General features: G+C 48.3%; 1 protein-coding gene across 1 annotated transcript; it reads left to right on the top strand.

The window, feature by feature from the left end:
- Nucleotides 1-5,633: 5,633 nt before the first annotated feature.
- Nucleotides 5,634-22,770, top strand: RPS19 (ribosomal protein S19). Its single transcript, XM_060257605.1, has 6 exons — nucleotides 5,634-5,836; nucleotides 7,805-7,875; nucleotides 9,361-9,461; nucleotides 13,964-14,147; nucleotides 15,512-15,566; nucleotides 22,704-22,770. Exons 2-6 carry the CDS (start codon nucleotides 7,805-7,807, stop codon nucleotides 22,728-22,730), a joined length of 438 nt encoding a protein of 145 aa, XP_060113588.1. The 5' UTR covers nucleotides 5,634-5,836; the 3' UTR covers nucleotides 22,731-22,770.
- Nucleotides 22,771-24,710: the final 1,940 nt, after the last annotated feature.

Raw genomic sequence — 24,710 nt, 5'->3', positions numbered from 1 at the left:
AGCTCATATTTTCCACTTGTGATCACAGTCCAGTTTACATGGCCTCTCCCTCCCGCTTTTAATCACACAACAATCCTGTGAGGTGGGTTAGGTTGAGAGGGTGAACCAGGTCGTCCTGTGAGTTGTATGCAGGGTTGCCAATCCTCAGGTGGGGGGGGGGAGATCCACCGGTCTGAAGGCCCTCCCCCACTTCAGGGTCATCAGAAAGCGGGGAGTGGGGGAGGGAAATGTCTCCTGGGCACTCCATTATTCCCTACGGAGACCGATTCTCATAGGGTATAATGGAGAATTGATCTGCGGGCATTTGGGGCTCGGGGGGGGGGCTGTTTTTTGAGGTAGAGGCACCAGATTTACAGCATAACATCCAGTGCCTCTCCTCAAAACACCCTCCAAGTTTCAAAAGGATTGACAAAGGGGTCCAGTTCTATGAGCCTCAAAAGAAGGTGCCCCAATCCTTCGTTGTTTCGAATGGAGGGAAGGCATTTAAAAGGTGTGTGGTCCCTTTAAATGGCCAGAACTCTCTTTAGATGGCCAGACCTCCCTTTGGAATTCAATGTTGCTTGTCACACACTTGCTTCTGGCTCCACCCCCAAAGTCTCCTGGCTCCACCCCCAAAGTCCCCAGATATTTCCTGAATTGGACCTGGCAACCCTAATTTTATGGCTGAGTGGAGGTTTGAACCCAGACTCCTGGGTTTGACGCTCTGCCCACTGGAGTCCACCCCATTCCCAGTCTCTCCAATCCAAACTAGTGCCGTGTAGTGGTTAAGAGTTGTGGACTCTAATCTAGAGAACTTGGTCTGGTTCCCCACTCCTCTGTGTGAGGCCTTTTGGGTGACTTTGGGCAACACAGTTCTCTCAGCACTAGTGTTGCCAAGTTCGAATCAGGAAATACCGGGGCACTTTGGGGGTAGAACCAGGAAACTTTGGGGGTGGAGCCAGGAGCAAGGTTGTGACAAGCAGGATTGAACACTGAAGGGAGTTCTGGTCAACACACTTAAAGGGACCGCACACCTTTTAAGCCTTCCTCCCATTGGAAATAATGGAGGATGGGGGGACCTGCCTTTGGGATTCATAGAATTGGACCCCCTGGTCCAGTCTTTTTGAAACTGGGGGGGGCGGAATGTTGAGGAGACACACCAGATGCTATGCTGAAAATTTAGTGCCTCTGCCTCAAAAAACAGCCCCACTCTGAGCTCCATGAATTAATTCTTCATTATACCTTCTAGGGCAGAGGCCCCCAACCTTTTTTATCCGAGGGACGGCCCCAGGGTTGGCCAGCCCACCACGGCCCCAGAGCCAGCGGCCACCTCCCCCCTGCGGTGCCTCCTCCCTCCTCTGCCCCGCCCCCCGCAGTCTTGCCGCCTCCTGTTTTTACCACTTTAAGGCCAGGGAAGGTGAAGCGCCTTCCAGACCAACACCCCCCCCCCCTCCCGTTGATCAGCTGTTTCAGCAGTTGCTCGTCGCTGCTGCTGCGGTGTTCCCCGCTGATTGGATCAGCTGATCAGCATGGGATGGGGGAGATGGGCCTGGAAAGCTCTTCATGGCATCTTCCCTGTCCTTAAAGTGGTATAAACAAGGGATGGCGAGGCTGCGCGGGGGTCGATGAGGCTGTGCGGGGGTGGGGGTGGGGCGGCTGCGCGGCCCACTTAAAAAACAGGCCACGGACCGGTACCGGTCCGTGGCCCGGGGATTGGGGTCCCCTGCTCTAGGGATCAATCTCCATAAGGTATAGTGGACAGCCCAGCAGACATTCAACCCCCCCCCGCCCCGCCCTCGCTTTCTGATAACTCTGATGCAGAAAGAGAGCCTTCAGGGGATCCCCCGACCCCAACTGGAGATTGGGAGAAAACCGTGTTACAAGTGCAAAATTAGCAACATTAAATCACTGTTGCTCACGAGGAGTACTGATTACGCATTGCTTATTATTAACAATGTCTAGAAAAATCACTTAACACTCATACATTGAAGAAAGCATGCACTGAAAATATGAACACCTATATCAACCTACAATAATTCCATGTTTAGTCCTCCTGTACAGGGAAAGCACTTAACACATGAACATTATAGGAAGGTGCCAGAATTTTCTCATCCAGAAGAACGTGTGAATGCGACACGATTCCGGTAAAGTTCGTGTTTCGAATGAGATTCTTCGTCTGACAAAAGAAGGTCGTTTTCTGAAACTACAGCTCAATTCATAATATGCTCAGGTCGATTTCATTAGGCAATGGTTCTCTGTTCTCTATGGCTGACCCAAGGCCATGCCAACGCTGCAAACAGAGAGCAATTAATCTGGAACCAGTGCTCTGTACTCTATAATGGCAATGTTGCTGATTAGTTTACTCAAGGCAGGCACTATTGCTACACAGTTTGGTGTAGTGGTTAAGTGTGTGGTCTCTTATCTGGGAGAACCGGGTTTGATTCCCCACTCCTCCACTTGCAGCTGCTGGCATGGCCTTGGGTCAGCCATAGCTCTGGCGGAGGTTGTCCTTGAAAGGGCAGCTGCTGTGAGAGCCCTCTCCAGCCCCACCCACCTCACAGGGTGTCTGTTGTGGGGGAGGCAAGTAAAGGAGATTGTGAGCCGCTCTGAGACTCTTCGGAGTGGAGGGCGGGATATAAATCCAATATCTTCTTCTTCTTCTCTTTACCGGAATTGTGTTACATTCACATGTTCTTCTGGATGAGAAAATTCTGGGACCTTCCTATAATGTTCAGATGTTAAGTACTTTTCCTGCGCAGGAGGACAATACATGGAATTATTGTAGGTTGATATAGGTCTTCATGTTTTCAGTGCATGCTTTCTTCGATGTATGAGGGTTAAGTGATTTTTCTAGACGTTATTAATAATAAGCAATGTGTAATCAGTACTTCTTGTGAGTAACAGTGATTTAATGTTGGTAATTTTTCACTCGTAACACGGTTTTCTCCCAGTCTTCTACTTTCCGTGTTCCCTTCTCTTTTTTGCGAAACCCAACTGGAGATTGGCAACTCTAGGTCTGTGAGGTACTCACAAAATTAGTTTCTTTGACTGATGGGACAGCCAGGAAGGCCTCTTCCTGTAATCTGAGTTCCTGGACAAGAACACAGGGTCCCAAACCATGTAGAGCTCTAAATATGTAACGTTAAGCATGCTTTGCCAAGCTGTGTTTTAAGGGAAAGAGGCAGGCAGGCATAAATAGACAGCTGAAGGTTTTTCTTTTGTTGTTGTTGCTGTTCAGTCGCACAGTCGAGTCTGACTCTTTGTGACCCCGTGGACCAAGTCACGCCAGGCCCTCCTGTCTTCCACCATCCTCCAAAGTCTGCTCAAATTCGTGTTTGTTACATCAGTAACGCTGTCCAGCCATCTCATCTTTTGCCATCCCCTTCTTCTTTTGCCTTCTGTCTTTCTCAGCATCAGGACCTTCTCCAGGGAGTGCTCCCTTCCCATTTGGTGGCCAAAGTATTTGAGCTTCAGCTTCAGCATCTGACCTTCCAGGGAACAGTCTGGGTTGGTTTCCCTCAGGACTGACTGATTTGGTCTTCTTGCAGTCCAAGGGACTCTCAAGAGTCTTCTCCAGCACCACATCTCAAAAGCATCTATTCTTCTGCGCTCGGCCTTCCTTATGGTCCAACTCTCACAGCCATACATTACTACTGGGAATACCGTATACTTTGACTATACGGACTTTTGTTGGCAGGGTGATGTCTCTACTTTTTATTATACTGCCCAGGTTCCCTATTGATTTATTTTTTTGCCGTGGCAGCTTTTTTGTTCCTCCCTATGGAAGCACAAGCAACCACTAGACAGGCTGTATTCTTGTTGACTCTCCTGCCCGACCAGAGTTAGTGGAAGCATCCGGCCCACGCTGGTACAAACTGCATTCACGTAGCACCACATTACATTACATTACATTACATGTACATCTTTGGAGAGCTGCCTCACATCCACCAGTCCGTGTTTTTTGGGGTAGAGGCACCAAATTTTCAGTATAGCATCTAGTGCCTCTCCCCAAAATACCTCCCAAGTTTCAAAAAGATTGGACCAGGGGGTCCAATTCTATGAGCCCCAAAAGAAGGTGCCCCTATTCTTCATTATTTCCTATGGAAGGAAGGCATTTAAAAATTTGTGCAGTCCCTTTAAATGTGATGGCCAGAACTCCCTTGAAGTTCAATTATGCTTGTCACACCCTTGCTCTCGGCTCCGCCCCCAATGTCTCCTGGCTCTACCCCCAAAGACTCCTGGCTCCACCCCCAAAGTCCCCAGATATTTCTTAAATTGGACTTGGCAACCCTACACAGAGTCCACCCTTGAAAGCAGTCATTTTTCTTTAGGGGAACTGTTTTCTGTGGTCTGGTGATCAGTTGCAAAACTGGGAGATCTTCAGGCCTCACCTGGGCATTGGCACCCCTATCAGGTCCCAAGAATGGGCTAAATGCATGTGTGTGCATGAATGAAAATACTCTTTACTGGGGGGAACCAGGTGGGGCTGCCAGACCACATGTGATCCAATCCATTAATATTTTTTTTCAGAAACAAAATAATTTTTTCTTTCATGACTTACAGCATTATACTATTGGATGAAGAAGATGAAGACTGCAGATTTATATCCTGCCCTTCTCTCTGAATCAGAGACTCAGAACAGCTTACAATCTCCTATATCTTCTCCCCCCACCCCTCAACAGACATCCTGTGAGGTGGGTGGGGCTGAGAGAGTTCTTACTGCAGCTGCCCTTTCAAGGACAACTCCTGTGATAGCTATGGCTGACCCAAGGCTATTCCAGCAGGTGCAAGTGGAGCAGTGGGGAATCAAACCTGGTTCTCCCAGATAAGAGTCCGCACATTTAACCACTACACCAAACTGGCTCTCAAACTGGCTCTATTGGATTATCTTAGGGTTCCCAACCTCCAGTGGCAGTTGGAGATCTGCTATTACATCTGATCTCCAAGCAGCTGACATCAGTTCACCTGGAGGAAATGATCCCCTTGTAAAATGGACTTTATGGTATTATACCTCACTGAAATCTCTCCCCTCCCCAAACCCCGCCCTCCTCAGATTCCACCCCCCCCCCAAAAAAAAACTCCAGCTATTTCCTAACCTGGAGCTGGCAACTCTGATAAGCCAGTCCCTCTGCAATGACTGCTGATGTGACGAGACTACCTAGAGCTGTGAATAGGCCAGATCAGAGATGGCCAAACTTTGGCTCAGGAGCCACATGTGGCTCTGTCACACATATTGTGTGGCTTTGGAAGCCCCCACTGCCGCATCAGCCAGCTTGGAAAAGGCATTCATATCTTTAAATCACTTCTCTAAGCCAAGCCAGTCAGCACCTTGGAGAATGCAGTTAAAGTTGCTCTCTTTCCACCTCTCCCCCCATCTATTTGCCTGCCTTCCTGTCTTGCAGCTCTCAGACATTCGACGTTTATTCTTTGTGGCTCTTACGTTAAGAAAGTTTGGCCACCCCTGGGCCAGTTGGTTAACTTAAAGCTAAGTCATCCCATTGACTCCAATTGAGCTACTCTGAAGTAAGAGCGTGGCTCAAACCCTTCGACTATTCGCTCTCTAGCGCTCCTAGCAGCCAACCCAAATAACACCGACTTCTCCACGAACGGCCTTCACTTCCGCCCTTATATGGGCAGAGTGCCTCCCCAACTTCCGGGGCCGGTCGCTGTAAGAGAGCCCGCGCGGCGGCCCATTTTTATCCTCCCCATCCTGCTTGGCGCGGATTGAGGGAACCCAAGTCTCGCAGTGGCGTGATTGGGCGACCGAGCCTCGCGATACTTAGAACCCTGTGACTTGCGCCTGGGAAGCCCCGCACCTTCTCTTTCGCCTGCCCGGGAGCGCAGAGGCAGCAGCACGGTGAGCGGCGCTAGGCCGGGACTGCTCCGACGCCTGAATAGGCCATGCCAGGCCGCTTTCCGTTCCCTCTGTGGTATCTGGGGGGACGTGGGGCGGCCTGAGCTGCGTTGGCCTCTGCTTGGGGGCTGGCCGGGCGGGAACATGTGCAGCGGGGTCGAGCCTTTCCTTGGGTGGGTGATTGGGAAGCAGGCCGAGCTGCCTGGCCAGGGGGCTTGGCTTGGGTGTTCGTACTCTTTGTTCTAGGCCAGGGGTGGCCAACAGTAGCTCTCCAGATGTTTTTTTGCCTACAGTTCCTATCAGCCCCAGCCAGCATGGCCAGTGGCTGGGGTTGATGGGAGTTGTAGGCAAAAAAAAGCATCTGGAGAGCTACCGTTGGCCACCCCTGTTCTAGGCCAAGATGAAAACGTCAGGCAGGGCGCCGTGGCCTAGACTACATGTAAAGGAAGCCATTAGTCGTCCTTATTCATCATCGGGTTTTAGGCTTTCGTTATAGGTCATCGTATCCATTTGCCATTTTTCTGTTCTCATATAAAAGCTGTTGATGCTTTAAATGTAATATACAAATTGTTTATGTTAGAACACTTTGGCCGTATTAATACCTCCATATACACAAATTAGGCTCCAGGTTGACTCAGCCTTCCATCCTTCCGAGGTCGGTCAAATGAGTCCCCAGCTTGTTGGGGGGAAATTGTAGATGCCTGGAGAAGGCAATGGGAAACCACCCCGTAAAAAGTCTGCCATGAAAACGTTGTGAAAGGAACGTCACAGAGACAGAAATGACTGGTGCTTGCACAGGGGACTACCTTTTACCTTTTTATACACATATTGTAAGTAGACCACATGCAAAGAAAACAATTAGTTGTCCTTATTGATAACTGGGTTTTAGGTTTTCATTATAGGTCTTAATATTCATTTGCCATTTTTCTGTTCTCATAAAAATGGTGTTGATACTTTAAGTGCAATATTTATACCTCCATATACACAAATTCTAATAGGTTTAAGTATACAGGAGGTCTGTTACACTACTGACTCCACTGACTGTTCTATTATATCATACCATCCATTGCTGTTTTGAGAACTCCATCAGTTGTTTAGAAGTTCAGCATTGTATCATATCCCAGAGGGCTTGGGGGGGGGGCAGTAGACCCCTACACATATACAGATCCCCCCCCCAAAAAAATCCATATTATTCAAGAAGAGGGTCTGTGTTTCAGTGGCAGAGTTCTGTGTTTCAGAGTTCCCGTTTGGCACACAGACCATCCCAGGCTCAGTCCCTGGCATCTTAGTTGAAAGCACCAGGCAGGAGGTGATGGGAAAGACCTCAGCCTGAGATCTGGAGAGCCATGAAGTGGAGCTGTAGCTCAGCGGTAGAGCCTCTGCTTGGCAAGCAGAAGGTCCCAGATTCAGTCCCTGGCATCTCCAGTTGAAAGGACCAGACAGTAGATGATAAGAAAGACCTCAGCCTGAGGCTCTGGAGAGCCATGAAGTGGGGCTGTAGCTCAGTGGTAGAGCCTCTGTTTGGCATGCAGAAGGTCCCAGGGTCAATCCCCAGCCTTTCCAGTTTAAAAGGACCAGGCAGGAAGTGATGGGAGAGACTCCTACCTGAGATGTTGGAGAACTTCTGTTAGTCTGAGTAGATAATACTGGTTTAGTATATCAGTATGATTTTTGGGAAAGTTCTATCGCATCTGGTGTCTATGCAGGTGCCCTGTTGCAGATTTTAATGGGGGCCCAAGGGTATTCCATGCTACAGAGGCAGCTGCTTCTGAGCTGGTGATGGTGGTCTTCAAAGTTAGTAGTCTCTTCAGCTGACAAGTTCTACAGATTGTGTAGCATTTAGTGGATAAGGAAAAAGGAAATGTAGAGTTAAAGGAAGTGGGGACAACATAAATACATTTTCCTACCTAGGTGCACCTCGACTTATTCATATTGTTACAAATTTGCCATTTGATTTTTTTTCTTTTGCAGATGCCAGGTGTAACAGTAAAAGACGTGAACCAGCAGGAGTTCGTGAGGGCCCTCGCTGCCTTCCTCAAAAAGTAAGTTGCCCAGAAAAAAAGTGAATTAAACAGTTATCAGCCAAAGCTTAGACTTGTTCAAAGGCGCCAAGCGCATTAATCAAAAACCAAAGGGCAATTCAATGTTAGGTTTCTTTTGGTTAATGGCTGGAGTAGGCTGAGCTAGCGAAACTTCAGTGACTTTGGTTTTTCAGTATTTGCATCTACAACATAAGGAAAAGCAATTTATTCTTTTTTGAGCAGTTCAGCAGTCAGGGTGTTGTCATTAAAGGTGTGATAGTTAAACCATCTTTTTGTTCCTCTGGAGTCTAGTGTTGAATACATGTATGTTATTCCCAGTGGCAACTTTGGGGGAGGGGAGCAATTTAGATGTGGTGGAAGGAGTTCAAAACCTGCTTCCCTCATGTGGCTCTCCTAGCCTAACTTGTTGAGGGAAGCTTGGGGAAAATAAACATGTCGGGCTGTCTGATCTCTAAACATCTTGTATAGTTTCCCTCCATTGGGCCCAGGTTGATGCCAATTGGTTTTATTCTGCAGTTCAATGGCAACTTAGAATCACAGAGCTGGAAGGAACTATACAGGCCATCTAGTCCCAACTAGAGCATCCCTGACAAGTGTTTGTCCAGTTGCTGTGTAAAGACTGCCAGTGAGGGGGAGCTCACCACCTCCTTTGGTAGCTGATTCCACTGCTGGACAACTCTTCCTGTAAAAAAGTTTTTTCCTACTGTCTAGCTGGTACTTTCCCGCCCTTAATTTAAACCCATTAATGCGAGTCCTTTTCTCTGCTGCCAACTGGAACAGCTCCCTGCCCTCCTCTAAGTGACAGCCCTTCCAATACTTAAAGTGAGCAGTCGTATCTCCCCTCAACCTCAATTTGCTCCTGTATGTACAGATTTGCCCTAACTCCTGTTTCTTGGCCACATGGGAATGTGACAGAACACTGGGAAATCTATTCACTGATTTTTGATACTCCTTTGAAGGAACTTGGCTTTGCTGTAATGGTGTGCCTAGGAGCTTCCTGTCTGGTTTCCTGAACCTAGATAGTATACATTGGTGGCTGTCCCACTGACTGCAGGCATTGGCTATCCAGTGGAAATGAATTAAGTCTCTTAAGAGTTTATGGATGAATTAAGCCAAACATGATAATATTCCTGCATCAGCTAACATGCTCTTCTTCGACTGTTATGTTTATATGTCAAGTAAATCTGTCAATTGTACAGGTTTTAATCAAACATTGGCCAGTGCTGTACTTCACTGTTTGAGTAGAATCTGCAACTGCGAATTGTTTGTTTGGCCATCTTGGAACATAGTTGTCCATCTGCAAGGTGTGAAGGCCTGGATCTTAGTTCTTGCTTTGTAGCTGTGCAGAAAAGCAAGACAAACATGCCTGTTTGAGTGGTGACACCATAAATGCGTACGTGTACCCTGTCTGCTGACTGTAGACAATAGCAACACTTCGGTTATTTCTGACATTGATAATAATTGATCTTCAAATTGTTGTTGCAGGTCAGGTAAACTGAAGGTACCTGAATGGGTGGACACAGTCAAACTTGCCAAACACAAGGAACTGGCCCCCTACGATGAGAATTGGTTCTACACTAGAGCCGGTAAGTACGTCTGGATGGTCGTGTGTGCGATTTCTAAAAACGCAGCGAGTGAGCGTTCATTTCTGTGTTCTGTGAGAGGCCAAGGGTGGCTGTGCCATCTGGAGTTTGTGGATCTAAAAAATATTGTGGGTACATGCAGCATGTTTAACTAGCATGACATCTGGCAGGTTAGCAAAAGGGAGAGGATTTAAAATGGCCCCAGCAACATACGTGGTTCTTTAGAGGCATTTTAATAAACGGTGATGGCACCCTGCCCTGAGTAGCCTTTGGTCTAGAGCAGGGGTCCCCAACCCCTGGGCCATGGACCGATACCGCTCTGTGGCCTGTTAGCAACCGGTTCGTGAGCTGTATAATTATTTCATTATATATTACAATTGGTATTCCCTCTAACCTGAGTTAGTGTGAGCCAGCTCACAGGTTTTTTAGCCTCTGCCTCACACATTTTTGTCTCAGCTCAGGCAAAATGGCCCCAGAGCAAACTCATTGATGCAGCAGCTCACAACTTTGATACCAGCCGCTCACGAAGTAGAATTTTTTGCTCACAAGACTCCACAGCCTACAGGGAGCATTGATTACAATGTAGTAATGGAAATGAAGTGCACAGTTGTATTATCCCAAAACCATCACCTCCCCCTGGTCCATGGAAAAATGGTCTTCCACAAACCGGTCCCTGGTGCCAAAAAAGGTCGGGGGGCAAATTAATTCAAATGCTCTTTGTCTGGGTTTTTTAACATCAAAGTGCAGCCAACTTATGGCAACCCTGTACGGTTATCAAGGCAATAGCCATTCAGAGGTGGTTTGCCATTGCTGGTCTCTGCGTAGCAGCCCTTTACTTCCTTGGTGGCCTCCTATCCCAATACTGCCCTGGACCCAACCGTGTTCAGCTTCTGAGATTGGGCTAGCCTAGGTTATCTGGGTTAGGAAGATGTTGATGTTTACCTGGGTTTAATATTTTACTGGTACTTATATGTGTGTGTTTAAGAAAAGGGGTGCTTCCGCAGGACGCCTGGGCCTCCTTTAGCTACCTGCCAGGGAGTGCTTCTGCTGACTCTGGAGGCCTCTGTGGGGAAGAAATGGGCGACTCCTAGCAGAGGTAGTTGCTGTAGCTGTACCAAAGCCGCAGCTGTTCGAGGCACTGCAGACGCTGGGTTAACATTCTCTGGGACTGCCAGGAGAGAGTCCTCCTTCCTCAGGGGGCTGTGTTGTTGTGGATGGAAACAAGCAGCGGTCATTCCGTAGCAGGAGCTCTTTTGCATATTAGGCCACACACCCCTGATGTAGCCAATCCTCCAAGAGCTTACAAAAAAGAGCCCTGTAAGCTCCAGGAGGATTGGCTACATCAAGGGCGTGTGGCCTAATATGCAAAGGAGCTCCTGCTATGAAATGACCTCTGGAAACAAGAGATTTCTTTTCCCATTTCCACCAACTGGAAAAGATACCTTCTCCTGGCTGCACTCCTTTTCTCTCTTTCGGCTGCTGTAGCAGTCTCTGTTGATGCCCAGTTCTGGGAACGGAGCAGAGAAGCTGTATTAAGATTGTCTCTACCAAAGGTGATTATGCTTCAGCGCCAGGTGTACTTGCTGCAGGTGTGCCTTGAGCTTCGGTCCGTGATGCAGGCGATCAAGCAGGACTTACCCTATGATGGGTTGCTGATGCCCAGTGTCTGGCTCTAAATTGGGTCCTTAGTTGCTACCTGTAGCCCAGGTGGCTACAGAGCGGCTCAAGGCCCAGTTTTAACAAGACCACCTGGGTGTGCAGAAGAATACCTTGTCCGGGTCTCGCCTCCTCAAACCGCTTCAAAATTGGGCCGTCAGCTGCGTACCTGTAAGGAATGTTTTGTCTGCTTGCTTCCCCCCCATCCCGGGTCACTTCATCTTCTAGGGATGTGGCAGTGTTATGAGGTGCAGTCTGTTGCTTTGGTGGGGAGGGGCAGGATTAGATGCTCTGCCCCCCTTCCTGCATTGAGTGATCTATTCGTCTATCAATTCTGCCCGAGTCGGTTGTTTCTGCATGCTGCCTGCCCCGAGAAGACGGGCTCAAGCGAGTCTTGGTAGCCGGCCAAGCAATCTGTCTCTTCCTTCCTAAGGCCCCAGATAGTTTTGTTCTTGACTTCAGAAGCCTCCCCGTAACAGTTGGAGGGCTTTAGAGTTTTTGTCGGCATGGAGATGTCTGCCTCGCTCCTTCCCTGGCGTTCGGCTGCCTTCTCAGACACGCACATCTGTGCGCATTCACTGTGAATAATGCCCAGCAATTTTCTGCTGTTTCTCGACTGGCTTTTTAAAACCTGCTTCTCTTGCGACGAGGGGGGGGCTCTGAAGCCGGACATGCCTTTTTATTCCTCTCGCCGATTCCGCCACGCTGATGCCTATTAAGCGCAGCCCTCCCGGTTGTTGTTTTCATGCCCCTGAAACTGTTTAGATAGGATGTGGGGGTTTGGAAGACCAGCTGTTGGCTGGCGGGCATATCGCCTCTGGCTGCATTCGTTTTGTCTGTTCCTGAGCGGTTTGCTCTGAGGGAAGTCAGGTGGTTTGTATAAAGCAACCGCGGTGGTTGTTAAAAGGGCCCTCTTCTGTTCTTTGCATCCTTTCCCTTATTGCCTGCGGTTCTATTCTAGATGTAAATGCAGGGTTTTGGGCACCGTATCTTCCTCCCAGGTCCTCGCTCTGTGGTGCCTTCTTTCTTCTCTGTAGGGTCTCTCCTTACTCCTGTCCCTTTGCTGGCGACACCTAGGAGTTGGCAGTAGATTCTTTAGTGCTCGTAAATGGCATCATCTCCAGCCAGTCTCTGCACTGTCTTTTCCCTGTTCTCAACTGCTTTCTTCTCTCTTGAGATCCCACCTGCTGAGTCCTGTGGCCGGCACAGGGTGGGCTGTGGAAAGCATCACGCTCTGAAAAGTGGGTTCTGCAATCTTAGGTTGTATAGAATCGTGGAGTTGGAAGGGACCCCCCCTCCCCAGGGTCATCTAGTCCCAACCCTCTGCACAATGCCACAATTCCAGCTTGGATGGTAAATTGCTCACAATAAGAGGCTTATAGTTGTGAGTCAGAGTAGCCATGCACAAGGAGTGCTCTAAAATCAGGGGTCCCCAACACCTGAGCTATGGACTGGTAGCAGTCCTTGACCAGTTAGTGACCAGGCTGCGGAGTGAGGCAGAGGTGCTGCACTGGCCCTTTCGCCTGCCCAGGACCTGGGCAGACGGAAGAGGCAGCGTGGCCTTGTTCCGAGGTTGCCTCCCCTTGCAGCCTTGGAACGAGGCAGAGCAGCCCACCACCCCTTCTGCCTCACTCTGAAGCACCACCTCTTTTATCCATCCAGGTCTTGGGTGGGCAGAAGGGGCAGCAGGGCAGCGACGTTTGCCTGCCACTCATTTAAAGACCCCCATAGGGACCAGGGCGGGGGGCAGCCTGGGGTGGCAAAACCCCCAGCACCACCACCACCCCCCTACACATACCGTTTCCTCTAGTTAGACTTCAGCTATTTGCTTCTGCGTTTCCTCTAGTTAGACTTCAGCTATTTGCTTCTGCGTTTCCTCTAGTTAGACTTCAGCTATTTGCTTCTGCGTTTCCTCTGGTTAGACTTCAGCTATTTGCTTCTGCGTTTCCTCTAGTTAGACTTTAGCTATTTGCTTCTGCGTTTCCTCTAGTTAGACTTCAGCTATTTGCTTCTGCATTTCCTCTAGTTAGACTTCAGCTATTTACTTCTGCGTTTCCTCTGGTTAGACTTCAGCTATTTGCTTCTGCGTTTCCTCTAGTTAGACTTTAGCTATTTGCTTCTGCGTTTCCTCTAGTTAGACTTCAGCTATTTGCTTCTGCATTTCCTCTAGTTAGACTTTAGCTATTTGCTTCTGCGTTTCCTCTAGTTAGACTTCAGCTATTTGCTTCTGCATTTCCTCTAGTTAGACTTCAGCTATTTGCTTCTGCATTTCCTCTAGTTAGACTTTAGCTATTTGCTTCTGCGTTTCCTCTAGTTAGACTTCAGCTATTTGCTTCGGCGTTTCCTCTAGTTAGACCTCAGCTATTTGCTTCTGCATTTCCTCTAGTTAGACTTCAGCTATTTGCTTCTGCATTTCCTCTAGTTAGACTTCAGCTAGAACAGGGTGGCCAAACTGCAGCTTGGGAGCCACATGTGGCTCTTTCACACGTATTGCGTGGCTCTCAAAGCCCCCAGCACCCCACTGGCTGGCTCGGAGAAGGCATTTCTCTCTTTAAATAACTTCTTCAAGCCAACTGGCGGCTTGGAGAATGAATTTAGTTGCTTTCCACTTCCATCTCCCCTATCTGCCTGCCTGCTCTCAAACATCTGACGTTCCTGTCTTCCAGCTCTCAAACATCTCAAAGGTCTTGCAGCTCTCAAACATCTGTCCTTTATTCTAAGTAGCTCTTACGTTAAGCAAGTTTGGCCACCCCTGAACTAGAATATTCAGGTTGAAATCACCAGGTTGGAAATGCAAGGAAAAGATTGGCTGTTCTAAAAAGCGTTTTTTTTTTGTTTTGTTTTCGTAGCATCCACAGCCCGCCACCTGTACCTCCGCGGCGGTGCTGGGGTAGGCTCCATGACCAAGATCTACGGTGGCCGCCAGCGCAATGGTGTGATGCCTAGCCACTTCAGCCGTGGCTCCAAGAGCGTTGCCAGGAGGGTTCTGCAGGCTCTGGAAGGACTGAAGATGGTGGAGAAAGACCAGGATGGGTGAGTTTGCAAAAGATGAGAAGCCCTCGTCCAGCCTAGTAGCCCTAAGTGAATAAGGACAAGGAAAATAGTGTTAGTGTCATGAAAGCCATGCAGCAACGTTGTCCTGTTTGTCCACAAGTGGCTTGTTTGACACCAGAGATTAAGAACATCAGAAGAGCCCTGCTGGATCAGAGCAGTGGTCCATCTAGTCCAGCCTCCTGTCTCACACAGTGGCCTCAACCAGTTCCTCTGGAGGGCCAGCAACAGGGCGAAGAGGCTGAGGCCTTCATAAGAACATCAGAAGAGCCCTGCTGGATCAGAGCAGTGGTCCATCTAGTCCAGCCTGCTGTCTCACACAGTGGCCAACCAGTTCCAATCATAAGGCGGAGAGGCTGAGGCCTTCAAAAGAACATCAGAAGAGCCCTGCTGGATCAGACCAGTGGTCCATCTAGTCCAGCATCCTGTCTCACACAGTGGCCAACCAGTTCCAATCATAAGGCAGAGAGGCTGAGGCCTTCAAAAGAACATCAGAAGAGCCCTGCTGGATCAGACCAGTGGTCCATCTAGTCCAGCATCCTGTCTCACACAGTGGCCAACCAGTTCCAATCATGAGGCTGAGGCTTTCATAAGCACATAAGAAAGGCCCTGCTGGATCAGACTGGTGGTCCATCCAGTCCAGCCTCCTGTCTCACACAACAAGGGACAACCAGTTCCTCTGGAGGGCCAATAACAGGGCAGAGAGGCTGAGGCCTTCATAAGAACATCACAAGAGCCCTGCTAGATCAGACCAGCGGTCCATCCAGTCCAGCATCCTGTCTCACATAGCAACCAACCGACTTGTCCAGGTGTCCAGTGACTGGGCATAGAGGCTGAGGCCTTCCCATGGTGTTGCCTCCTGGTGCTGGGAATCAGAGATTGACTGCTTTTGAGCATGGAGGTCACCTTTAGCCACCTTGGCTATTAGCCACTGACAGACCTCTCCTCCATGAATCCGTCAGAGCCTCTTTTAAAGCTGTCTGCCACGTAGCCATCGCTACATCCTTGTTGCGAGTCTCCTAGAACCAGGGCTTTTTTAATAGAAAAAGCCCAGCAATAACTCATTTGCATATTAGGCCACACACCCCGACACCAAGCCAGCTGGAACTGCGTTTCTGCTCAAAAAAAACCCTGCTTGGAACTGATCTCTTTTTTGTCATTTTGGGAGAAGAATGATTTCTCCAAAATAGTTACTTATGAATTGTTTGTTCATTTGGAGGGAAAACTGGGATTCGGGTGAAACTTTTACCTACTGAAGGGGAGCAAAGATATGAAAAATGGTGTATATTTGGGCTGAGGAGGCTGTGATTTGAAAGCGCTGACCTTATTTGTTGGTTTAATTTCAGAGGCCGCAAACTTACTCCACAGGGGCAGAGAGACCTGGACAGGATTGCTGGACAGGTAAACTCCTTTACCCAAGAAGTTCTCTAAGGGTGTCTTGTGGCAGGTGAAAGCTAACGCTAAGATATCTGCTCTACGGGTCATTGGTGGCAATACGAATTCCATCCAGAGAATCTTGACAAAAACCATTTCCTTTTAGGCCACAGATGATCAGCATAGCTTGAGCACAGAGACAAATCATCATTTTTGTAGCCTGTTTTGTTTTGTGGACTCACTTGAAAGGCCTGCCTGATAGAGTTTCCCTAGACCAGACTGCAGCTAATGAGATGAGCTTTTGCCCCAGGATGTGGGTTGGCCTTCAAGGTGCCCCAAGACCGCCTGATAATTGCTTATGTGAGATTTCTCTTTTTCGTTTCATTCTAGCACCTGTTTTCTTCCGCAAGAATCATTCTCTGGTCCCAGTTTAGCATTACCAGTTGGGCGTGAAGTTTTATCACAAGATGCAAAAGCAGCGCTCTGTTGTGTTGGATTCAGAAGGGGCTGGGGGAGGGGTTAGGTAGAACGAATACTTGAAACCTGAATTTTTTTTCTGTAGCTTGCTCAGGCATTATGGTCGAGCTCCTTCTGTCCCTTGCCCACGCACATTCTTTTTGGATGTTTCTTGGCTTGCGAATCCTACAGGTTTGCTCTGACAGCCACATTGGGCTCGGGGAAACATAAGGATGGGCAATCATCCCAGCGCTTGAAAAATGGAAATAGCTCCAGTGTGGGCACTCTTGATTTGGATTCACTGATTGGAACCAGCCTCTCCCATACTGCTAATAGTCATGCTCAGGCTTCAGATTCAGCAGGAGCACAGCTCCTGAACCTTTCTGACGCCCCCCCCCCTTCCCTCCCTACCTTGTCCATTGACTAGGAGGTGCAGCTGCATAACGAAGAAGAAGATATTGGATTTATATCCCGCCCTCCACTCCAAAGAGTCTCAGAGCGGCTCACAATCTCCTTTACCTTCCTCCCCCACAACAGACACCCTGTGAGGTGGGTGGGGCTGGAGAGGGCTCTCACAGCAGCTGCCCTTTCAAGGACAACCTCTGCCAGAGCTCTGGCTGATCCAAGGCCATGCCAGCAGGTGCAAGTGGAGGAGTGGGGAATCAAACCCGGTTCTCCCAGATAAGAGTCTGCACACTTAACCACTACACCAAACTGGCTCTCTCTGGGTTAACAATCCCTGGGTTAGGAGAGCAGGCAGCCAGCCAGCCACCAGGAGCGTTGCCATGCCCCCAGTAGCCCTCATCAACCCCTGGAGAAGCCCACACCACCCTTTCTCCACTTTTTTGGGCAGTGGGTGGTTTGCTGGCCTTTTGTCTGGAGGAGAGAGGGGCGGCCCAGGAGAGTCCCAGGAGAACAAGGCCTGCTTGGGCTGACTGGATCTCTAGCCAGCCCAAGCAGGCCCCACTCACCCAGGGCTTTCCTTTCTTGCTTTGGGTTGCTTTTGGCTGGTGGGGGGTAGTGTACGCTAATGAGTTATGCCAGTCAACTCCACCACCTGTGTTTCTACAAAACGACCCCTGGTCATGCTCCCCCCTTTAAGGGATAGTGAACAGCGCAGGGGATATTTGTGGCTTCAGCAGAGGTCCCCAGCAGAGTGCCCATCCGCTCTGTTGACTCTTCCTGGCATCGGCCAAGTATTTTTAGAAAGCGGGTGGGGCATTTGCCCAGCAGGACTTCTGACTGGCCACTGGAGGTCCGATTGGCTGGGTAGATTAAAGTAATGTTGCTTCAACAGCAGCTGCTGTCTCAGTGTTGGGTTTAGAACCGTAGGATCCCAGAGTTGGAAGGGGGCCTTACAGGCCATCTGGTCCAACCCCCTGCTCAGTGCAGGCTCGGCCTAGAGCAGGGATGGCCAAACCTCCTGGATGTAAGAGCTGCATAGAATAAACGTCAGATATTTGAGAACCACAAAACAGGAAGGAAGGAAAATAGATGGGGGAGAGAAAGGCGGAAAGAAAGCAACTAGCTTTAAATGCATTCTCCAAGCCACTAGCTGGCTTGGAGACGTGATTTAAAGAGACAAATGCCTACTCCAAGCCAGCCAATGGAGCGGTTGGGGCTTCAAGAGTCACATGATATGTGTGAAAGAGCCAGTTTGGCCACTCCTGGCCTAGAACATCCCTGACCAAGCACTCCTCCAGCCGCCGCTTAAAGTCTGCCAGTAGTGGATTTCACTGTTGAACAACTACTGTATCCATCTGGTACTTTCCCACCCTTAATTTAGACCCATTCTTGTCAGTCCAGTCCTCCACTGTCAACAGGGACAGCTCCCTGCCCTCCCTTAAGTGACAGCCTTTCAAATACTTAAAGAGAATGATCGTTTTGTTCTTTCACTCCTCTTTTCCCGTGTCCCTTTTTAAAAAATTACCCCCCTTCACCTGCATGGAGGTTTCCTCGGTGTATGTGTTTAGCTCAGTCTCCTGTATTTTGTGGCTGCTCCCCACCACCCTGGGTTAGAATTCCAAAAGGCACCCTCGGGCTCAGAAAGGCTGGGGACACCGAGTTAGAACCATCTGAGGGCAGGATTCCTTTTCACCTCCCAGAGCTCTGCCCGCAGCCATTCTTCGCTGGTGTTTTCGTTTTTAAAGAAGACAACTGCAGGAGAAGAAAGATTGCAGATTTATACCTCACCCTTCTCTCTGAATCGGAGAGAATCGGTGGCTTACAATCTCCTATATCTTCTCCCCCAACAACAGACACCCTGTGAGGTGGGTGGGGCTGAGAGGGCTCTGATAGAAGCTGCTCTTTCAAGGACAACTCCTGCGATAGCTGTGGCTGACCCAAGGCCATTCCAGCAGGTGCAAGTGGAGGAGTGGGGAATCAAACCTGGTTCTCACAGATAAGAGTCCGCACACTTAACCACCACACCAGACTGGCTGTCTACACCAGACTGGCTCTGCACCAAACACAACACTACTGAATATCCATTTAGGGTTCTTCCCTTGTTGTGTCTAGGTTAGCCCTACGGTAACCACCAGGGCTTTTTTTGTAGCAAGAACTCCTTTGCATATTAGGCCACGCCCCCCTGATGCAGCCAATCCTCCAAGAGGTTACAGGGCTCTTAGTACAGGGCCTACTGCATGCTCCAGGAGGGTTGGCTACATCAAGGGGGTGTGGCCTAATATGCAAAGGAGTTCCTGCTACAAAAAAAGCCCTGGTAAGCACTATCAATAGTGAGCCTCTGTTCCCCACCCCGAACCAGAACTGAAAGTACAGTTTGGTGGATTTCTGATTCCAGCTTACAGACACGCCGTTATAGGCGATCATTGTAGCCAACATGATTTAGGCGTCACAGCAAACCAGTTAATGAGAAGAACGGAAGTGGGGATCTGTGTAAGGAATCGGGCAGGGGGTTGAACGCCCAGCATCCTCCCAGAGGCCAAAGTGCAGTCCGACCATTGATGCCAGATTCGAGCCTATGCTTCAGTCATCCCCTGCAATATGCAGAAAGCAAAATTAAAGAGGGAGGGAGGGAGCTGGAATAAGCAACCTGAGAGAGCATTTGAGAACAGCTTCGACTGCATATTAATGAGAACTCCTCCAGTTTGGTTTGTTTTTTTTTTCAAAATCTCATTTAGACAGAGGATGTATCTCTCCTTAGCTTCGCTCGGATCTTTTTTTTTTTCTCCCTTCCCTTTTTTAAACTTGTACTTGATGATCTGTCCCCAATAAAATTCTTAACGGCCCCAGTGCCATCAGATAAAACGCAGCCATGATGAGCATTAACCGGCTCTGTGTTGACATTTACAGCATACCACGGGTGAATTATTCCTTGCAAAAATGGTTGCTTTTTACAAATTCATGGGAGTTACTTAAGCGGAGCACCCCTGAAGTAGCGCCGGAATGAAAAATCACGCATGCTTGGTGTGAGATGGATCTCATTGTCTTAACTGCTGAGCTGGAGTGGGAATCCAATTGAATATCTCAAAAATTCTCTTATCAGCCTGATACCAAAAAAAAAAATTGCAGCAGCCCGTATAAAGAGCAGCCTTTATTACCTCTGCTGGTGAATTGGCAAGCTGAGGATCAGAGTTCAGGTGCTTGGCAGAGGTTGGCTTCTGAATCCACTATTGTGTAGCGGCATGCCCATGCCCGGGTTACTTTCAGTCGGCTGTGGGTGAATTGGTAGAAGCAATATAAGCACAGAGATAACCCAGCTCTTCCTGTTTTGGTGTCGTGATTAAGTGTGGGCAGTCTTATCTGGGAGAACCGGGCTTGATTCCCCACTTTTCCACTTGCAGCTGCTGGAATGGTCTTGGGTCAGCCATAGCTCTGGCAGTAGTTGTCCTTGAAAGGGCAGACTCTTATCTGGGAGAACCGGGTTTGATGCCCCACTCCTCCACTTGCAGCTGCTGGAATGGCCCTGGGTCAGCCATAGCTCTGGCAGAGGTTGTCCTTGAAAGGGCAGACTCTTATCTGGGAGAACCGGGTTTGATTCCCCACTCCTCCACTTACAGCTGCTGGAATGGCCTTGGGTCAGCCATAGCTCTGGCAGAGGTTGTCCTTGAAAGGGCAGCTGCTGTGAGAGCCCTCTCCAGCCCCATCCACCTCACAGGGTGTCTATTGTGGGGGAGGAAGGTAAAGGAGATTGTGAGCCACTCTGAGATTCGGAGTGGAAGGCAGGATATAAATCCAATGTCATCATCATATTCCGCTATTGGTCTATTCCCTTGATAAACATACAAAGATCCAGGCCAATCAGTGTCAGCTTTTAGCACCTTAACCTCCTGTTTATATCCATGTGGCACTGATCTGCTTTTTCCCGCTGAGCTACCTGGCAACAGAGCAGGGCAGGAGTTCTCAACACCATGCCTGTGGGTGCCACAGCTCTTGCCAAGTGATTTCTCCCTCGCAAAGCTGGTTGGCCACTGGGAATTGGATTTGGCTGTGCAGATTTTAAAAAACGTTGCTTCGGCAGCAGCCACTACCACAGCACACAGATGTTCACTGGATGACTGATGGTAAACTACGGTGGCCATTTTGTAGCTGGCTCCACCTCCCGGGCAGTCATTTTGTGGCTCCAAACAAGCACCCTGTGTCAGAGTGCCAAAGGTGCCCACAGGCGTCAAAAATTTGGGAACCCCTGGACCAAGGACTGCTAAGTTGCATCTTGTGAGGTTCTGCACCAGGACCACAAAACACCTTTCAACTTGGAGAGTGGCAATTGAGTGTTAACTCTTGTCAGAAACGCATAACACATGGGATGTGACCGCTGTCATACCACGAAAGTGGGGTAGTGAACTGGGGGCTGCAGTGCTAAAGCTGGAGCTTTAAGAATCAGCCAGTCACTAGCAGTTTGCCCTTTGACTTCCAGCTGTCTGACAAATATCTGTCTGGAAACTCCACCTTGGGTGTGAGATAGGGCAGCAACAGGGGAGAGATTACCGAGAGCCAGTTTGGTGTAGCGGCTAAGTGTGCGGACTCTTATCTGGGAGAACCGGGTTTGATTCCTCACTCCTCCACTTGCTGCTGCTGAAATGGGTCAGCCATAGCTCATGCAGGAGTTGTCCTTGAAAGGGCAGCTGCTGTGATAGCTCTCTCAGCCCTACCCACCTCACAGGGTGCCTGTTGTGGGAGAAGGAGATTGTAAGCCGCTTTGAGCCTCTGATTTAGAAAGAAGGGCGTGGTATATATCTGCAGTCGTCTTCTACTCAGTTCTCTACGCTGTTCGTCCCTCTTGGGTTTGGGCATGCCCCAGATGTGGGTGAGGTCTTTAAAAGGCTTGAGAGAGGAAGCCTGACCACCTCCGGCTTCTAGCTCAGAAAGGAATATAGCTAGGGAAGAGAGAAATGGGTTACGGTGGAGCACAACCCTCAACCTACTCTATTCAATTCTACGGAAAGGCGTTTCAGCCAAATTGGGCCCCTGCATAAGATCAACGTACTGGGCCTTCAGCCCAGGGGTGAAATTTTAGCAGGAGCTCCTTTACATATTAGGCCACACACCTCTAATGTAGCCAATCCTCCAAGAGCTTACAAGGCTCTTTTTTGTAAGCTCTTGGAAGATTGGCTACATCAGGGTGTGTGTGGCCTAATATGCAAAGGAGCTCCTGCTAGAATTCCATCCCTGCTTCAACCTATGGCTGCCATTGCGATGGGGGGCCATTCCAGTGATGGGCAGGACATCCCGCCCAACGCTGTGTTTTTTGGGCAAAACTCTGTGCAACCTCCCTGTTCGGAAGTGGGGTTCCCCCACTGGCCAGAGGCAGACATAAGCCCCCCAAAAGCAAGGGAACCCCTGCTGGGGGCTGGCAACCCTACTGCAACCGACTGAATGCATGATAAACAAAGCAGGAGTCAAGTTGCACCTTTAAGACCAACCAAGTTTTATTCAGTGCTAAAAGCGCACACTTCTTCAGACGAGGGGATCAGGTACAGTGGGCTGAAATACGTGCAGTTTGTTGATTAAGAGGGCAAACTCATACCGAGCTGGGATCACATGGTGGAGCAGTGTGGCAATTTAGAAGGCCATTTGGTCTGGCTAGCCAGAAAAGGTAATAAGAGTTGCCTGCCAATTGGTGTTTCTGCAAGTCTAGGGAAATTACAAAAGGGCATGTTATTTCCTTGTTCTTGTCCACCTAATTTACTTCTCAACATCAATCTATACATTATATACATCATTCTAGTTTGCCATTAGGAAAAAAAATACATAAAATGAAAATGGGTTAAGTATATGTAACGAGATGAACAGTCAATATCCCTTATTTAAGTATGTCCATATAAAACATTATTCTGATACACAATTATTAAAGAGAAATGCATTGGAATACTGTGGATGTATATCTGTATTCACTGAGAGTGGGTTTAGCATATGATAAAAAAAAAAAATCAATATCCCTGTTCAGTCCTGGGGAGATGTTTGTTCCAAGTTTCATAATAATTTGTAATTTAGCAATTTCTCTCTCCATTCTGTTCTTGAAGTTCCTTTGCAGTGAAACAGCTGCTTTGAGGTCACCCATTGAATGCTTTGGAAGGTTAAAGTGTTCTCTCACAGGTTTCTCAGTTTTGTAATTCCTAACGTCAGATTTGTGTCCATTTATCCTTTGGCGTACAGTTTGTCCTGTTTGCCCATGGAAACCACTTGGAGCGACTGCACATAAGTACTGACTTGGGTGCGTTTGAGGCTAACCTTATTTTTGTCTTCCAGGTGGCAGCTGCAAGCAAGAAACATTAAAATGAGCTTCGGTTTTAAAATAAAGTACTTTATTTACTGACTCTGTGTTCGCGTGTGTGTGTTCCAGAGGATGCCTTTCTTCCCTTTTGTTTCTTGGCCCCGTTTCTTTCATAGTACCTGATACTTCTGGCGCATCTTTTCAAACTTTTTTTTTTTGCCTGTTGAGGCCGTGGGGGCTCGAATCTTTAGACGTTGACAGTTCAGGTTATGATTTTTTTGTGCCAGTTACTTTTGCTCTTAACTCGCCTAGTGATAACTGGCTGCCTGGAACGTACACAACTGGTGGGTATAATTAATACTTCTTAAAAGCATCTCTGTTCAGTCTGACTCAAGCATTGTTCATTCAGATTAGAGCAGCAAGCTTTAATAAGTATATTACAGAACTGAAGCGTGAGTTGGTTGGGGACCAATCTTAATTGGCGAGGGCAGATTTTAATTGGCTTGGCCTGCTATTAAGGCCGTGCTTTTTTTTCCCTTTTTTTTTTTAATAAGGCTGTTTTGGTTCTGACGTGTTTCTGTAATCGGGGACGGAAAAGAGATTGTTAAAGATGTCCTTTTCTTTTAGCTATGACGGGTAGCTTTTATTAAACTTTTTAAAGATCTCTTTAATTTTCTGCCTTCTAATCAATTACATTTGCATATTACTGAAATATCTTGATACAAGCACCTTTTGGAGACATTAAAGGAAGGTTAATCAACTTAATTGGTCAAAGGCCCTGTTTCAGACATGCTGGTGGATGCTCTGTGGCCAACGGTAGCTCTCCAGATGTTTTTTTTTTTGCCTACAACACCCATCAGCCCCAGCCAGCATGGCCAGTGGCTGGGGCTCATGAGAATTGTAGGCAAAAAACTTCTGGAGAGCTACTGTTGGCCACCCCTGCTCTGTAGGGGTAGGAACTGCCTCCTTGCCAAAATGAACCCCCTAGTTTTACAGACAATATTCTCTCTCCCCCCTTGCAAGATAATTTTGCTTGCATCCCATCCCCTTACTGGAAAAAATGATTTGTTTTTTTCTGTTGCATACTGTCAGTCACTGCTGACAAATAAAAGTCATTTGAGTAGAAGGACCCTTTGAGGTAACCCCTTATTTAACTACTTTATTATTTCTCGCATCCACACAGAGTTGCATGGCACTCGCTCTTAAAAAAAAAGAGAGAGGGTGTCGATGGTCTCATAAGTTCTGGAACTGCTAAACTGAATTCTGTCCTGCTTGTGGTGGTATTGCGGTAAAGGTAGTTCCCCTGTGCAAGCACCAGTCGTTTTCGACTCTGGGGTGACGTTGCTTTCACTGTTTTTACGGAAGACTTTTTACAGGGTGGTTTGCCCTTGCCTTCCCCAGTCATCTACACTTTCCCTCCAGCAAGCGGGTACTCATTTTACCAACCTCGGAAGGATGGAAAAGCTGAGTCAACCTTGAGCCGGCTACCTGAATCCAGCTTCTGCCAGGATCGAACTCTGGTAGCGAGCAGAAAGCTCAGACTGCAATTGAATTGCAAGCTATTAAATTTGGCAAAGGTCTGCGGTAGATAATTCATCTGGGCTGGAGCAGGTGTTAATTTGGAGGATGCTGTAGGTGGGCGCGCCATTTGATTTGAAATAAAAAAGCTAATGGGGAAGAGGTGTGTTTTTCCGGTGCTCTCTATTTCCCCGCTGTGTTTCTCTTGACACATCTTCATAAAAGCATCACCGTACAGTATCTGTCTCTAACATCCCGTTTTTATTTTTAATGCCGCCCCGAAATTGATTTTTCTCTTTTTTAAAAAGTGTATATACACTCCCGCTTTGGAGGCACTGGGAGGCTGTGGGTTAGTCTCAAGGGCTTTCGCCCAGAAGTTTATGAATGATTTAAAAGATGGCATTTTGGAATAAAAACTGCCAACCTCAGCCTTAACTGGCTTTTGATGATGGTATCGAAACCCCAGAGTGTTCTCTGCAGCTCGACTCTGAGGTACGTGTCTCTGGAGCTCAGCACTTTACAAA

The sequence above is a fragment of the Heteronotia binoei genome, chromosome 17, assembly GCF_032191835.1.
Source record: "Heteronotia binoei isolate CCM8104 ecotype False Entrance Well chromosome 17, APGP_CSIRO_Hbin_v1, whole genome shotgun sequence".
Taxonomy (NCBI): Eukaryota; Metazoa; Chordata; class Lepidosauria; order Squamata; family Gekkonidae; genus Heteronotia; species Heteronotia binoei.
Note: the sequence above shows the minus strand (reverse complement) of the source record. Positions and strands in the feature narration are given on the sequence as shown.